General features: G+C 40.7%; 1 protein-coding gene across 22 annotated transcripts in view; it reads right to left on the bottom strand.

Annotated features, from left to right (window-relative positions):
• RBFOX1 (RNA binding fox-1 homolog 1) overlaps nt 1–18525 on the bottom strand; it is a 1167105-nt gene that overhangs the window by 1013748 nt on the left and 134832 nt on the right. For all 22 annotated transcript variants that reach the window (XM_077786836.1, XM_031506137.2, XM_031506136.2 and 19 more), the window contains one exon: nt 14873–14932. In XM_077786836.1, the coding sequence (XP_077642962.1) occupies nt 14873–14932 (60 nt within the window). Of the gene's footprint in view, nt 1–14872; nt 14933–18525 lie in introns of those variants that run through there.

The raw sequence follows: 18525 nt of genomic DNA, 5'->3' as shown, positions 1-18525 counted from the left end.
GGCTGCCAGTGGATGGAAATTAAAGGCATAATTGTCCTCACTGAAAACTGTTCAATTTCTGCAAGCTGGGATTCTCTTTCCTCTGCATGTTCCCTCCTCATATTAAACAAAAAAATACCCTCTGTAATCATAAATGCTCCTATTCAAGAGCGAACTCTTTTCTTTCACCACTTTAAACTATTAAATAGCTGCCTTTTTTCTTATTGCAATGGATTGGAAATCATAGCTTTCTAAAAAGCAAAACACAGCATCCTAAGAATTACTTTCTCTTCCAAAAGACTGATTTCTTCTAGATAAATAGCATTCTATTCTATGTCAGTTTATTCTAAAGGGAGAAAAGAAGCCAAAGAAAACATATTATGCACATAGCTGGACCACAATAACACAAAGTTTTACCTTTAGAAAAGCTCAGATTGTTTCCTTACCTTGAACTTAGCCTTTTTGCATTGCTAATCTTGTTAATGGGCTCTGAAATTTGCAGCATTAGAATAACCAGCCTTACAAGGTCCTCAGTTTGCCTACTGGTTATAAGGGTTGTGTTTGTCATTGGGAAATAGTGACATGCCTTGAAAAGGTAAAAATGTAACACGCTTCATTAGGGTCAACAGTACAACAATACTTGTCAGTGTCTTTAAAACATGAGGATCTGCACTTCCTTTTATTCAATTTAGTAATTAAAAAAAAATAAAGATAGCCCCAAAACCCACGAAATGATGTGTCTGGTGATTGCTGTGTCTCTCAGGCTAACCCCAGAGTGGCCAGCCAGACTTGCAGAGCTGGAGCTGTGACCACCACAGTGCTCCAGAGTTTTCCCTTCCCTTGTGGTACTCCCAGGATAAGCAGCACACCTGAGCACAGGGAACAGCTGGGAAGCCTCATCTCACATCTGGGGATGCTGACATTTGCTTCCAGCCCAGCTCCCAGGCACTGCTCCATATCTACAGGGCCAAGAACAGGGGAATGCTGCTGCCAGTCACACACAGCAGAGCCCACAGCCCTGTTCTTGATGTGCTCACCTTCTGACAAACACACTGAAAGAACAAACCCAAACCCGAGTTGAGAACACACTCTGTTTAAAATATATCATTTATCATGCACTTGGAAAGCCTGAGGTGATCTGCCTGTGCCCATCCCACCCTTGAAGTGTGCACTGCTCTCACTGCAGCCCCCCTCCACCCACCCAGCACCCCAACCCCAGGTTTTCATTCCAATATCCCCTGCTAAAGGCTCTCTGTGCTCTCATCCCCTTGCTCTTATCCCCTTTTCATATTAGTCAATCTTGATCTTTTGATTAAAGTAAATTATTTGAAGCTCTTCAGGTAGAAAACACAACAAAATAAAAATTCTCCGTACTCCTTACACACTGTAGTGGTAAATTTTGAATCACTTTAGTAATATGCTGTAAGACTGGTTCTGCCCTCAGAAATTAGTGTCTTTTGAGGGGCTTGTAGAGCCCCAGAGCCCCTTGTCAGAGTGGTTCCAATGGTCCCCAACTGCATACCAGGCATTGGGAACAGCACAAGCTCAGAGCCTGAGGAGGGCAAACTCTTGCCACAGCCTCACTCTTGATTTATTGGAACACAACTGTGATGGATAAACAGGAGCCATGCATCAGAAAAAGCAGCAAAGTGCTTTTTTTGGATCATAGGAGACATGCAGAACACAAACTCCAAGGCTTGAAATGGAAGGTCTTAAAGAGGGAAAAGGGTCTGAGCTGAAGGTTAAATATATGCACAACATGCACTGGGAAAGTCTGTGGCTCTTGGACTCAATCCTAAACCTTCAAAGTTCTGAAAGAACACAGAATATTTAAGTGCCCCAAAAAAGCTCTTTAAAAAGATACACGTGACCCCCATGCATTGTCTCTGTGTTATCAAAGAGCACCACCACATTCAGAAAAAAAGGCTCTTGCATTTGCAATGCTTTGTTTAGCCAAAAAGAAAATACATATTCCCTCTCCCTTGTTACATTTCTGTGATTTCCTCTTTGTAAGGAGATAAAATTGGTAGGACTGATGGCACTGAGCATTTAGAGGTTACTCAACACATTAAAATAAATGCTCTGTAAAATAATCAGGTGTAAGTTCTTACAAACCAAAAGACAAAAATCTTTGCTCCCCCATCACAATTAATCTGACCTTGAACTGGTATTTCTAAGCAAAACTAGACAGGGGAAATACCACTGAAAAAAATCTTCCAGCACTTTCCTTCTTTAAGTGCCTCAGACAAGACTAAGGGTTACAGAGTAAGTAAAAAGGAACAGAAGGGGATGAATGAAATGGGCGCAAACATACTTCCCTGTCCTCATTATTTCTGCAGCAATTTTTCAAAATGCTGTTGACACCATAATAGTCCCCAGGGAGAACATGTTAAGTAAAGGGAAAGCAGCTCCATTTATCATTAAGGGACAGCAAATTTCCCTGTAGAAATTATGCCAACCTGCTAATACAGCTAAACAGGAATTGGTGAAACCAGATCTTGCTATTAGAACTCAAGGGCAAATGACAGGATTTTACCATGATTACTGGGGATTTCAGGGTTGTTCATTCTGTAGAGTACATTCTACATTACTACAGCCAAACCTGGGGGTGGACAGACCAAAAAAATAACACTAATAACAACATGGGACAGGTAAACATTTTACTTTGAGGAAACTGAGTTCCCCTGTCTAATCCTAGGAAAATAAAGCATGTTTACAAGGTTTTGTACACAAAGACTGCATGACTACTGTTACAGCTGAAGTGGAAAAAAAAAATGTTTAAAATCTAGGTTTTCCTAAGATTTTAACTTCAGCTAACTCACTTCCTTTTTAAAGTACCATTCCTTAGACAACTAAGGAATTAATTAAAACAGAAAGTCACAGGGGGATGAGACCAGATGAAAGGGCATCCATATGTGAGACCAGGACCTCTGCAAAGCCACTTCATTTCTACTCCTCCCTTTCAGTTATACCATTCACAATGGGATGAAGGCCAAATAGAGATGCCCTTATTTGGACAGAGCACACGAAATCCAGGCCTTTGCAAACAAAGTCAAATATTGTGTTGCCTTAGCTTGGTTCTGGTGGGGTGCAGCTGCAGATAAGACTTTTGAAGCTGCAGCAGCCAGAGCAAGTCTGGCTTTGATAAGTCTTTGATAAACCCAGTGTCTGTGCCAGAACCTTCTCTGTCTACAGTTCACTTCTGTAAAGGAGGCACAGGCATTTAACTACATCCATGTCTGGGATATTTACTCCCTTTTCAAAAACACAAATCCTACCATTTGCTTTACTAATCAGTTTTCCCCTGCTTTCCATTTATCCTATTCATTAGGAAGATGTGCTCTGTACACTTCCAGTACCTTCAGCTGGGATTTCCCACCACAAGTGGTTGGTCTTTTTGTGCAGAGGGGTTTGTCTTACAGCTCCTATGCAAGTGGTAATGGGATATTTCATCCTGTTCTTTATGCATTGGACAGCTTCCTAAACAAAGATAATTAATTAATTCCACAGCTTTTCAGAGGGACCTGGGATAATCCTGGCAAATGCCATCTTTTGGACGTGGGTGCTGCAGAGCAGAATAAGCATCTGCTCCACAGCAGGATGGGTTGGGCAGAGCAGCACATGGAAATCAGTCATGCACCAGCTCAGAAACTGCTAAAAATGCACAGCTAACACAAGGATGTGCAGGAAGCACTGACATTGTGCCCTGATTATCAAGCAGAACTTCCCCCTGATACCTGCAAGTCTAGAGAGCAAATCCCTCTGCATTAACACATGCCTTGGATAATCCAGAATGCTGGAACCAGCATTTTAAAAGCAGAAGGACACTCCCTCATCAGATTTGGTTGTTAGTTTGAGCTCAGGGACACATACAACTCTTCCTATGAAAAATAAAATATTAATTCCAACTTACTTTTAAAGGGGGGAAAACTGGAAAGCAAGGAAATCTGCCTCATCTGGCTTAATGAATGAAGCTGTAGCCTGGTCATCTTGTTCTGTTCAAAAAGCATTTCCTAACAGAGGCCCACAGGAAAGGAAAAACTTTCAGAAAGGCTGCACCCTAACTAGAAAACAAATCACAAGCCCACTTGAACCAAGTCCATGACCCTAAAGCAAAGTAGATACATCGTAGGTACTTGTTAAGTCTCTGCAAATAGCAAATGTTGAAATAACAGCTTTCTCATACAACATTTCTCACACAGATGTGAAGAGATGCAGTTTGCCAGTGTATCAATGGGTAGAATTCTGAGATGTAAACACCCCTGAGACTGGACAGTCATTCCATGCTTTTGTCATGAAGAATAATTTACTTTTTGTAACCCAAATCATGACAGATTAACAGATTAACAGATGAGAGATGACACCCACAGGTTTGTAGGATTCCATGACACACAAGAGCACAGAGGCAATGTTCTCTAAATTGCTCTACTTTCTTCCAGATGACCACAAATACCACAAAAATCACCAATCACAACTCCTTTTTGCAATGACCCATCACCACAGGGTGAGCCACAGAAGTTCATTTATTAGTCTTAATGAGAACTTGGAAGATTTAGTGCCATGTTTTCATAAAACAAAAAGCACTTGCTGCCCTTGCACAAAGCCCAGTTGCATAGCTGCAACAAATCACTTTTTTAGCTATGATATTTTTCCTATAACATAAAAAATCTGCCCAATTTGTATAGAGCAGTAGAAGGCCCCTGGCTACATGCAAGGATAGAGGATATCCAAACATGCCTGGCTTCCACCTGAGTTTAAATCAGAGAATGTAGGAAATATGTATGTGACAATGATTCTGTCCCCGTTCTTTCAAGTGAATAAATGTACTTTTAACTGAGAAGAAGAGAGATGTCAGTTCAGGGCTAAAGGAATTCATAAAGACATATTTAGGACCCAAGAGAAAAGATAAAAAGACTCCTGAAATTAACATTAACAGCAGGCACACAGTGTAGCCTTAAAATATTTTTAAGGTATTAGAGACATAACACCTGAAGGCTACAAATGTGTCTTTCACAAATACTTCAAAGTTAACATCTGCTGCTGGGGTCATTCACCAAAATCACACACAAGAGGGGCATTTCTCACACAGAGGTAGGTAAAGAAAAACAGAGCTTCTACTCTTCAGAATATATTTAAATATTCACTGCCAGTGAATATTTAGGATTCAGGAATGCTTGAGGCAGTCACAACATTGAAATTCCCCCTCTCCAGTGGGATGTTCCCAATCCTGCTGGGCTGCACTTGGCCTGGACCTTGGGCTGAAACAGATCCATGTCCTGGAGCAATCCCCCTGAAAAACAGGGGGGAATTTTCTGTGCCTGGGGAAATTCTGGGATCTGAGTGCTCTGTAATGGCACTGTGGGTTTGTGTCACTTGCCCACAGGTGACAATTCCCAGAGCAGCTTCTCAGGACAAAACCCCTCATGCAGCAGCAGCCCCAGCCCAGCTCATGGTGATAATGCCCTACCAGAGGGGGAGAAAAATAACTCACTTCAACCCTGACTTTAGTCATATGTTGTTACGTGGCAAGTTCTTTTCTGTCCATAATTCTATTATAAATATATAAAAAAACAAAATATACAGGTGGCAAATGGGTCAGCTGACCTTCTGTCTTTAAATACAGTGATGTAGACAATAGATTTCAGCATAGAGTTTGATTTGTAAAATCAGAAAGCAAGAAATAAAACATTGAAAGTGTTTGCCTTTTTTTTATATGGTACCTATTAAGACTTCTGTCAAAACATTGATTCTTCTCCCCCAGTTAGGGCAAATAATTATTATCATTTCATTGGTAAATAAAAATACTATTTTTAAATTTAAAAATACCAATTATATATTCTGTACTAAAAATACTAAAACAGTATGGTTTGATTGAAAGAGGAAAAACTTGTTCTGACAGCTTAAAAAGATAATTTGACTTTAGTTAACTTTAATTAACATTTACACCTGCACTCTCCCAATGAGCTGAGAGGGAAGATTAGCCACAGTATATGATGCTACCAGGAGTTCAATTCAATATTTATTATTCATCTCAGTATTCTGTAGGAATTAATTCATTTAATGAGCAAACAGGCATTGTGAATACTAGAATGGATTTTCAACACTTCAGATATTTATGTCAGTGGAGGTAACAGAGAAAAATGTTTACTTGTGAGGCACTGGGATGTGGTTTTCCCCTGTGCATTTCTCTTCTCCACTGATGTTTTCACCTCAAAACCTCCCTCACGCTGCTCCAGAGTCAAACCAGTGCTTGTGGTGCAGCTGGAGCTGAGCTTGTCTCACTGGGATGAACTCCCTCTCCAAGTGGGTAATTCTGGTTTTCAGTCTCATCTCACTGCTCTACACCCCATTTATTGAAACTCCTCTGTTAATCTTTTGTTTCACCAGTTGTTGGCTTTAAACATTCATTTGGGGGTTAGATGGAGGCCCAGTTGTAGGTAATGCATTTCCCAGCAATATTAGAGCTGTGACTCCATTTATCACCAAAAAAAGTTTCAAAACAGCTATTTCAAGCTCTCCCCCACATTGTAAAAACATCACAGTCCACTCCTGTTATTTGGAGATTCTTGGATCAGATTTCAATTTCTTTCAAGTCCCAGTTCCTTGCCTTCATGTCAGTGACTCACATTTTGTTGCTGTACTCATGAAGTGTTTTATTAATGAAGATGAAATAACAAACACCCACACTCTGGCACATCTACTTCAGGCCTCACAGTTTTACTCTTCTCTTTGCTGGTACTTTCACACATTTGTTTTCCATATTTCAGATGCTTGAGGCCTTGATAGCATCATTATAGAACTGTTTAATCAAACCCACAGTTTACTCTGACAATATTTGGCATTAGTAACAGCTATAACTCACCATAAACATTCCACTGGCAACTCACTCATGGGAGATTTTTCAGTGGCTTTTACATAATCAAAAATCATGTGGCCTTAAAGAGACACTTAGATACAGACTATAATTCTGAATTATTCTGCTATGGATTTTTGTGCACATAGAAGAAAAACCAGCAGATTTCTTCCACTGGTGTGTATAAATTTAAAATAAAACAGTGGCAAAAAATGTAGTAGCAAAAAACTTGCATGTTCCCCAAGGAGCCCCAAGAAGCCTCATTCAACTGAGTGATCAAAAGACAGAATTGAAAATACTTCAAATGCCCAAAAATGTGCAGGTTCAAAATCTATTTAGAGAAAATCTTAGGAGGAATATTTATTAGATGTTATTAAAGGCAAAAATGGAAATTTCCAACAAGCCATTACATCTAGGGCCTAAGCTGGGGAAATTTAGGACCACAATAAAGATCCTTGCACATCTGCTAGTTCTTAAAGTTCATAATATCTGGGCACACTGGAATAAAGCATCATGCACAATACTCTCACCAAGAACAACCACTGTTGTGCTCTTAACAACACTTTCCATCTTACTTAGGCAGGAAATTACTGGCAGTTTTCTTAAGATGTAAATTGGAAAACACTGATGAGCAACAGGCAGAACTTGCAATTGCTTCAATTACTCTCATAACCCCTTCCTCTTTTAAAAACATCAATACTACAGATTGCTTTGGGGAGCTTATTTCTTCCTGCACTTTTTTTTTTAATAGTATTCTGCATTAAATGGATGTTTAGCCATCTCCTCAGAAGCAAATCTATCCCTCAGCACAAATACTTTCTTCACAGCTGCCGTGGAAGGACACAAACAGCCAAGGGAAGAGATCAATATCACACAATTTTCAGCTCTTTGGTCTTCACCCTTAATACAGTCAGACTGCCAAAATCTCCACGTGTGGTAACTGCAAACTGTTTTTAATTTTTGCACCTAATTTGCATTTATATTTCAAATATCCAAACACAGATGTGTCTATTTAAACAGGTACCCACAAATCTTTATTCTGAGGCTGGGAGATTTCTGCTAAAATGCTCCAAGTGAATGCTTTGACCTTTCCCCAGCAGTGTTCACATGAAGAATATCCGAGTGCTCTGTGATGGGAGGACATTTATCCAATCACCCCTTCAGCCTTCTCCCCTTCTGTACACACTCTCACTTTTGGCAAGTGCACTGACAATCAGGACATTCTGTTCTCTGCTAAGTAAATAAGAAAAGGGTGATTACAGCCATTTTCCAGAGGAACCTGAGATGTGCTGGACTTTGCTGACTTGAACTCTCAGATGTCAAAATTCTATCCTGTAAAAACTCCTATCATCTGACATTTATACAGATAGGAATATTCTCCTCCACACTCATACTAATATGACCAATAAGACACTATCACTGCACACTTCCACTTTACCCACAATAAAGATTCATTCTGGAACAAAATTAAACTGCCTCAGATGTGATTTTTCCCAGATTTGACTCTCTCCAAGCAAACCACAGCAATTACCAGCAAAAAACACAGACCACTGCACGTGATAACTCATTTCAATCTGTCAAACTGGTTCTTTCCCTGCAAAAGTAAAACAAAAATTCCCAACAATAAACCCCAGATATTTTGTGTATCCCATAACCTTTCTTTCAATAATGAAGAGGAAATATTATACAAATACTCACAAATTTTAATGAACTAAATTGTTTTAAAAATAAAAAATGTATATGTTCTAGATTCAAAAAAGCTTCTCTTCCACCATTATTCCATCTGTCCTCTGCCAGGTGAGAACACTACTAAACCAAATTCACCAAAAGCACATTTTGGGGAGGCTGGGTGAGCTGGGAGGCAGAAGGGGCAGTGCACAGCAAAGCCAGAGCAATGCACGCAGGGTCCCACACTGACACCGACTCAAAAAAAGCATTTTTCAGGAACACCCAACTTCTGAGCAGAATGCCGTGGCTGAATTGCGCTCCGAGGAGCGGCTCCTGGGTTGCTGCCCGTTGTGTCACTAGGTGGCACCTTGGCATCGCGCTTCGCCTCGAGCATCCCGGAGCATCCCCCGAGCATCCCGGAGCATCCCGGAGCATCCCCCGAGCATCCCCCGAGCACCCCCCAGCATCCCCCGAGCACCCCCCGAGCATCCCCCGAGCATCCCCCGAGCATCCCGGAGCATCCCCCGAGCATCCCGGAGCATCCCCCGAGCATCCCCCGAGCATCCCCCGAGCATCCCCCGAGCATCCCCCGAGCATCCCCCGAGCATCCCGGAGCATCCCCCGAGCATCCCCCGAGCATCCCCCGAGCATCCCCTCAGCTCCTGCTGCGAGCTCAGCGCAAACTCCTGCCCCGTCCCTGCGCCCGCAGCCCTCCCGCTGGAGTTCACAGGGTTTAGCCCCGTAATACACAGCCCACTGCGTTCCTCCAAATGGCAGCGCTGCTCCTAAGAGGGAGCGTTGGCAGGGGTGAGTGCCTAATTATATCCCTCATCCCGATGTATAAATGAAATAAAGTGAATTAAAATTATATACAATTAAATCAAACTAAATTATGAATGAAATATAAATAAAATAGGAATAAAATTAAAAATATAAATATAATAAATTAGTATAATAAACTAATAAATTAATACAATAATATAATAGTACATTGCTATAATACATTATACAATAAAATTGTATACATTATGCAATAATATAATAATACATTAATATAATAGTAATGTAATACCATAATATAATATGCTCTTAACATAATGTTATAATATAATAAATATAATAAATTAATAAATTGTATACATATTTATAAGTATATTTCTATTTTGTATATCAAAATATAAATAGAATACAAATAAAATATAGAAACCAACCAACTAGAAACCAACCAACCAACTAGAAACCAACCAACCAACTAGAAATAAACTAGAAATTCTGATTCTCATCAGAGTTCTCCAAAGTTTTTATTGCTGGATTCCAGAAGCAGGTTTTTGAGTTTGGTGCTTGCTTGGTTTTGTTTTCTTTTCATATCCTGGGTATTAGTACTTTACAAACATTGCTAATATGGGTATTATTAATATTCATCAAGACTGATGAAAGTATCAAAATTAATGGGTTGTGATTACCCTGGTTTGACCAAACCAGGTCAAACAGATCTGGTTTGATGGGCACCTATACAATGGTTAAGAGTCCTTCTGTGCAAACTGTGCAAATCAATAATTCTATTCATTTATTTTCACAAATTCTGACAGAAAACTAAGATTAAAATACCAAGCAAAGCAAAATGATCACTTCCCCTCTGGTTTCACTTGGATGATGTAAGCAGAAATTACAGAAGTGCTGTATGAAATGGATTTTCACACCCTCTGTCTCCCATCCACCTCTGGGAGCACACTGCACCCCACAACCAATTTAGTCCTGCTGGCAGTGAAGAACAACTTCTGCTCACCTTTCATACAACTCTGGTGCAGACATGGCCTTTTCCTGCTTTTTCTTCATCTCCATTCATTTATTCTCAGATTGTGAGCATGCTCACAAGCCCCTCCCTGAAAGCCTACTAAAGTCCAGTATTTAGAAGTACCAAAATTTGATTACTAACAGCAGCAAAGGCTTCTGGTTTTCTTCTTTTGCTTTTTCTGCAAATCCTTTTAGAAGAACCCCATTTCTTCTTTAGATATGTCTTGTCTCTGTTTAGCTGCTGTCCAACTCCACCTTTTCTTTCCACACCAGAATCATGAGTATTCAAGAAGATTCAATCAAACCATACCTGACATTTCAGCAGCAATCTGGATTCATCTGCTTGTTAGCACTTGAATTTCCTGCTATTGGAAATTGTTTATTCTTATTTTGTCTCCCACCTCCTTGGCTAAAGCACAAACACAGAAGAATCTCTAATGGTGGAATGAAGGAAGGCTGGGAGAACAGGGCAATTTCTTAGTTTCATCTCTCCTGCCAGAAAAGATGACACCTGACTCAATTTTAATCAATGAAAAACTCAAAACCTCAACCGTGTCAACTTATCCTGGAGATCTGCTTCCCTACGAATAATAAATCAGCTCCAGCTCTGCAGACACCACACCATTACCACTCCAGGCAAGGTTAACTCTGATAAACAACATTCAGCACCTGATTTAATAACAACACACAAGTACAGGCTGGTGGAACAGGGAAAAGGTGTCAATATATTACAGGAGTTTGAATCTAAGAATAACTGGTTTGTCCTAACTTCATTAATCACTAAGTAACATTTCTAATTTGAGGCTTTTCCCTATACAACCACTAATTGTAACACTGTTTCATCATCTAAATGACACTGGAGTATTTTCAAGAGGACATTTCCAAATAATGTGGAAATATTCTCCATAATATATGGAATAATGTAACCTCCAGCCATTGGGCCAATTCCTCTGCTGGGATAAAAACACACAGCCATGGGAGCAAAACACTGTGAGCAGATGGAGGTGGAAGGAACAGAACTCAGCATTCTGTACCTGCTTCTGACTTCTCCCATCTGCTGTGCATCAACACAACAACACTTCATCTGCCTGGATTCTCAAACCAGTAATGGGATGGAAAACTTTACAAAAGCTTCCCACAACAAGCATCTCAGGTAAAACTTTCTCCTCATGATGAATTACATTTGTCATAAACCACTCTCTGATCCTCATGGCAGAGCTGTAAAGAATTTTCTCTATTTTTCAGTAGATGAGATAGTTTCCTCTATTTTCAGTATAGATGACTTTGAGAAATAAAACCAAACTTAGCCAGATATTCTCTGGATTTGTTGGTTTTATTGGCATGAGTTAGTCCAGCTCTATGTTACTGTTTGAAATGCCTGCACAATGCACTTTCCCTTCTCCCCCTGTGCAGAAGACTCTCCCCTCCCACCCAACCCATTATCCAAATGCTTTCTGATGATGCTCAGGGAAGATTTATTTTTGCTTTCAGCTCTATTGTTCTCTCCCTGGTAGTGACAGATTCATTTAATATTTTTTTAAGAATGCTAACAGACATTCCATTCAATAGGAATCTGAAATTTAAAGAAATCCACCAGGGTTTTTTTTTTTTGCAAGCCATTATCCCCAGCTAATAGATATCCCTCCTGAAGCAGCAGTAGAGATGAAGTAATTTCAGGTACTATCACATTTCTATTCAGATCACAGGCAGCAATTCTTGCAGCGATTTTATTTCTCAGCAAAAAAAAATCATTATTGTCCCTCCTGAATTACCCTGAAGAGTCCTATTTTACTCCTACTACCTCCTCTCAGCATTTCTTGATTAAAAAACAGTACATGATATTTGTTATCAAATATCAATATATAGACAAGAGTGGGAGAAATGGAGACTGGGGGAAAAAGCAAAGGCACTTTAGAAAACATAAACCTTTAATAAGCAGGAAGGAGAATTTAAACAGCCTAAGAAGGACTGTGAAGCTGCAGATAGAAGAGTGTAGCATTTAGAGGAAGCCAGAAGAAAAAGGGACAGAAATGCAAGGATCCAGCCCAAATCCATCCCTCCATGGTCTGGCAGAGTCTGTAATTTTACAGTTTCCTAAAGCTTCCAGTAACACTTCCTTCAGTGAGATTCTCTTAGCTCTGCAGGTACAACCAACTGCCTGATGAGATTTAAGAACAAAAGAAAGGCTTTAAAAGACTCAATCACTCAGCTTAATGAAAACATCTTGAATTATTTAGCAAACAATCTATTAGGCAGCTCTAGCTATCAGGAAACATGAAGTTTGATAGATCTGACTCCCTGCTGGAGTTTTATATCACAGCGACTCCAGCCCTTTCAATGCAGTCTCAGTGATGTAACACAAGTGAATTCAGCCTGAGATTGAGCTGCATTAGACTTTCATATAGGATCTGTCACTAAGAGTAGGAAAAGCAGCCAACAATTATTTAAAAAAAGAAAAAAAAAAAAAAAAAACTGGAAATAAGCTTTTCAGGCCCTGGAACTGGGGTATTATTCAGTAATTCGTTCTCAGGTCCATTTGAATTCTCATCTGTCAACTCTCCTTTTATTACCAGACTGTTCTATAAGCAATGATCTGGCAAGACTTTTGAAAAATCTACGTATTCCTCCTCATCCATCACAACAAACAATTTTCCAAGCAACAACAGAGACAGTGTAATTTCAAGAGCAATAAGCTCAACTCCTAACTCATTATTTTTATGCCATTGTAGTGTGGCATAAGAAATATCATGGAAAACGGGAAACCTTTTCCTCTTTCCATCAAAACCCTCTTCAATACATTAAAATGCACTGCTAAAAGTACCTTTAGAACTCTTTCCATCACTCAAAAATAAGCAAAAATAATTAAAGTCCAAGCTACTGAGGCTCAAGGAAGACGATTGAAATCTTGTTTGTTAAGTCACTACTTCAACATCTGAGGACACTTTCTTACAGATAACAAAAGGATTCAATCACAGAAAAAAAAAAAAAAAAAAAAAAGAAAAATAGAATTCCCTGAGACAGTTTGACCAAGAAATTCAGTAAAGCCCCCACTCCACACCTCTCAGACAGGTGTTCATCAAATCTTGTTCTGCACTTGTAAAAAACACTTTCTAGTTTAGAGAACACAGTCAGCCAGAGAAACACTACATCATTCTTCAAAATATTCCTTTTTAACTGACACAAACCTAATTTCAATGCAAATATATGAAGCACAAAAAACCAAGCTTCTAAAAATAAACCTCCACCTCTCAGAATATCATTCTCAAAGTTAACTTTTGACAAACTAGCAGAAAGGCTGTGACTTTGTGTAGCAGGATGTTCCAGCAAGACGCGTCAATGCAGGAAGAATTATTGAAATAAATTCTTCCAAAATCTACTATACAGGGTAAAACCAGGATCCTGTCAAGTCATCAGAGAAGCTAAAAATCTCTTGTATACATTTTCACTTTTCAAGGTATTTTTGTATTTCCGTTGGTGTGACTAAGCAGTTTCCAAGCCAGAGATTTCCAACTGAAAGACAGTGTTCATTTGGAGAAGGTCCAACCACCTCCTCCTTTCAGGGAGCTGTTAATGTTTGATGTTCATGTTTAAAACAGCATTAATCATGCCTGCAAACAGGAAGAAGCAGGTTGCCAAACATTCAAAATATTGAGTATTTCCTTATTCTGGCATAAATCCACACTCTTGCAACCTCGAGTCTGAGGGGATACAGATTAGATAATCAGAAAAGAGGGGGGAAAATATCCAAACTGAGTGTTCACAGAGTGACATCATTTCAATTCCTGGCACTGTCCAAGGAGAGACGCTTGGAAAAGCCCTCTAGTACAATATTACTGCTTTAGAGAAAAAATATTAAAGGATTTTTACAGCACTGAATGATTAACTCTGAGTGACATCAGCCCCTGGTGAGAATCACCAGCCCCTCTGTGCATCAGACAGGGGCTGTAAATCCACAGCACCTTAGCATAACCTTGGTTTGTGGTACACATTTCCTGCCAAAATGTGATGTTAGACAGAAAATGAAGCATGCAGCACAGACTCAGGGTGGGTTATATCCAACCTTTAGTCCAGGATAAGGCAGATCCCTTTTGGTCCAGCTCTGCTCAGTTTCCAAGCCAACAGGGGCCTTGCCCTTTGAAAGCTTTGCTCTTGCATGCCTCTGAACCCACCCAAACTTCTGTTTTCTCTTTTTGTACCTCCCCTCCTCACTATAACATGGAATTCCAGAGGTGCTTGCAGCTGTAGCCCACCCTCCCATTCCCTGATTTTGTCCCCCCTCTGCAGAGCAGTGACACAGCTTGGAGCAGTTTGTAGCACACACAAGAGAGCCACGGGGTTGTTAATGAACCTACCTGCAGCAATTCTAATCACTTTGTCTCTCTTTGCTAGGACAGATATTCCCTGTACTACATATTCACATTTTAAAGAGCATTTAAGCCAATTCAAGTGCAGTCACTTCAAAAGCAGCAAGGTGTCACAGGCAAGAGTTAGTGCCAGTGATTGATGACTGAAACAATTTAAAAGAAGATCTAAACTCAGTTACAAAATCTAATCTCTTCAGCAAAATGCTTTACTTACTGGACCTTGAGGATTGTTCTTGGCACTGGTAACCAGAGTCATAACATCAGATTTATAGTCCTGAAAAGAGGGGAAAAAATAGATTAAAGATAATAGATGGCACTTTACATACCAGGAATAAAGACCAACATTGAGCACCACTATGATTAGACTTGGAGGTGCCATTAGTAAAACATTTGATTATGGAGATTTTTATTGCCATTCATCTTGTGCCTTAGACCCTTTTGCCTAAATTGCACACCTTTTGGTTTTACCATAATGATCCCCAGCCTGATGTCTCTTTTGGAAGGCAGTGGGGTGGGAAGGACAGGATTTCTGCCTTGCAGAAACTCGGGGAGAGCTCCATTGCACTTCCTGAACCAGTCCTGCACATGAAATTTGGGTGACAGTTTCTCAGCCACTCGAAACTCTCAGCATCTGATGACAAATGAGTCTCTATTCCACCAGAGGGACCATGGTTTATTTACAGCTTAGCAGCAGCCCTGTCCATGTTGTTCCAAACCCCAGCAGCAAAGGCTGTGCAGGAGGCAGGCCCATGGCTATGCTGCCTCACCATCCTTGTATCACAACTCCATCTAATTCTACCCTAAAGCAAGATAAAAATCCCTTATTTTCTGCCCTTCAGGAAACTTCTCCTACAGCCCAGCTGGCATTCCACAAGTCACAAAGCAGTTTGGGGCTTGGGCATGAGAAGAAGCTGAGCACTCTGCTGCTACTGCAATACAGAAACAAAGGCTGGGAGGGGCTTTTGACAGGTGAGAGAAGCGCCACAGTGAACACAGGTACAATAAATTCAGCTGCAACACCCAGGGCAGTAATTAAAACATTTCTGATTTTAAGAGGGTACGTTAGAAAGAGCTAGCACATCAAATTCTTGCCTCTTCCCTAATGAATACAGTCATTACACTCACATTTGTATTTTGAAATGGCCTCCCAGGACTGGCCTCCTCTTGTCATGCCATCCCTGACAATAAAGATCACTTTTACATGGCAAGCCAAGCTACACAGTTCCCCCTTATTGTTTGGGAATTAAAGTCTGATAAGCTGAAATTGAAGCCTATCTGTCCAAGACAGCAATAACAGCTATAAAGTTTTTTAATTATCATTATCAAGCATGCATCCATATTTAAAGTTTCTAGCCTTTATTTATAGGAGATGTGCTATGACCCAGGAGACAGATAATATTTCAGGGAGCTGGTAGTAATTCTCCATCCTTCACCCTCAGTATCCCCCAGTTTCTAATTGTATAAATTAGAGTATCCCTCACTGTTCATTCAATTTGGGCATTGCAAACACCATGTCCTTCATAGGAAGTGCCAGCAAACAGATTTCACAAGGTGTAAATAGATAAACTACCACCAAAATCACCTCCCAGACCAATTCCATGTTTCCCAAAGAGGACAGCAGTCACCGTTGTCCACTAAGAAGCTGCAAACTGAGACCAACACTGAAGAAAACCACCAAGCAAACCCTCTCTATTCCTGGATGATTTCACAGTGCCCCTATGCCCTTACCCACTGCTGTGCCTTTGCTGCCTCTCCAGGTTTTCGTCAAGCTGACCCTGGCACTCTCCTCCCTCGTGTCCCTGCTGCTGCTTTGCAAACACTCTGTGCAGCAGGGTGGGTGTGCAGCTATTTCTATTCCCTGCCCACTTCCCTCCCCTCTTGTTCCAGAGCTCCTCAGGCTGCACCATTTCCCCGGGATCCCAGCTTCATTCCCAGTGCTCAGCAGGGACACTGGGAATCCAAGCTAACCTTTTTGCAGGGCTGTTCCTCCTGGGAAACCCCCTAAGGGAGGCAGGCAGGCAGAGAGACAACACATTTGGTTTCACACCACTCTTCCAGAAGGCAATGCCCCAAGTTCCAAATAAATATGACATTTTAAGCAGCTATTTTGCAAATATACTTTTTCCCCCTCAACCCGGCTAATCTCTAAGCACTGCACAGCTCTATGAAGCAGTTACAAATTAATAAACAGCTTTAGGCCAATGCTGCATGTGGGACAGCTCCTTGGGAAGCTCATGGTGTGCTCCCTATTAATAAATTATTCACCACCTGTGAAGATCCAGGGACACTGAACCAGAAAACAAAAGCAAAAATAGCAAAACTCAGATCTAGGCTTTTTTTAGGGAGGTAGAGAATTCCAACGACAAAGAGCCCAAATCCCTTCTCCAGTAATTCCAGATGCCTGGACACCAAACCCCCTCCTCCTCCTTCTGTATCACAGCTGAAATCACCATTCCCTCACTACAGCTGCAATAGCAGCATTCAGCTCTGACAGACAAAGGAGATTAATTCTCATCATGGTGATTTTCACATATAAGACATTTTCCTCTACAACATTTCTGTATTTACAGCAAACAAAAATTGGTTTGTGGAGTTGCTTTCGCACTCATTTTCAGGTAATGTGTCACCATAACTGGTACACGTTCAGGTTATGCAAAGTATTGTGCCACTGACAAATCATTTAACTATGCACTTGTCTTGGAGGCTACAGGGAAATGGAAATTACACAGTTGCAGCACTGCAGCAGCACAATACACAAAAACTTTCTCCCTCCTGTAGAGCTACATTTCACATTCCTATCAGTTCCTCCTCCAGGTAATTTCTTTTGGGTGTCTTGTTTCCATTAACATTTGTATTTTGAGGTGATTTCTACTCGGTACCAGAAGGTGGAATTGCAACAGCCATTTACAAGCTATTTGATTCTCAGGGCCTGCACTGTTACCAAGGGCAGCTGTGCTGTGTCCATGCCAGGCTTTCCAGAAGTTTCTTATGATTCCCATTACTATCTATCTGCCCTTAGAGAAATCAAGAAATAGCAATAAAACGCTTCCTAAATTTTATATGGGGCATAGCCTTCTCCCCACCCCTCAAACTGAAAGTTTGGACTAAATGTCAGCTAACAGACATTACTTTCTATTCTTCTGACTTTAATGGGAAAAATAAATTTTGGCAGTCTTTCCCCAGTGTTAAAAGTCTCAGCTACTCCCTGGGGATAGAAAGAATCAATGCAAGTAAGATCCATATTTTCTTTCTTGGAACACCACTACTTCCAGCAATTTATTTGACTGACTATGCCTTCTATTACCATGTAAATTGTTTCAGGCTGCAAGAAAAAAAAAGTATTAATCTCCCCTCAGTAAGTCATAAAATAAAGAAATCAATTTCAAGGTCAATTTAGTCTAAATAACACCTGCTGCCCTTTTTGTAACATGCAGACTCCTCTGAAACACTAAGTTCCTGTCTATAAAGGCATCAGTACGTGATGTCTCACATAAATCAGGATGCTGTATGGTACAGGGCAGCTGATTTGCAGGGTACCAAGAGGGGCTGGCAACCCAGCCCAGAGCAGGGCCCTTCGCACCACACCTCTGCAGCATCAGCACGAGGCTTTCAACAGAAAATAAAGCCAAGGGAGCCTGGAGTCTGTAGGGGTCAGGTTCTGCAAGGAGCTTGTGCCTTGCCAGGTTCTGGGGACATCCAGGGAGTCCCAGCTCCGTGCTGGGAGAATTTAGATCCATGAAGGGTGGGCAGCCTCAAGGTGAGCTTCAGAGAAGGGGGAAAGGACAAAAAATAGTAGTGACAAGAAATCTTCTGTTGGAAAGCAGAGTGGAATGACAGAGACTAGAAATAAGAAATAATATAATGGGT

The sequence above is a fragment of the Lonchura striata genome, chromosome 16 (genome assembly GCF_046129695.1).
Source record: "Lonchura striata isolate bLonStr1 chromosome 16, bLonStr1.mat, whole genome shotgun sequence".
Taxonomy (NCBI): domain Eukaryota; kingdom Metazoa; phylum Chordata; class Aves; order Passeriformes; family Estrildidae; genus Lonchura; species Lonchura striata.
The sequence above is the reverse complement of the archived record's forward strand: the minus strand, read 5'-3'. Positions and strand labels throughout refer to the sequence as shown.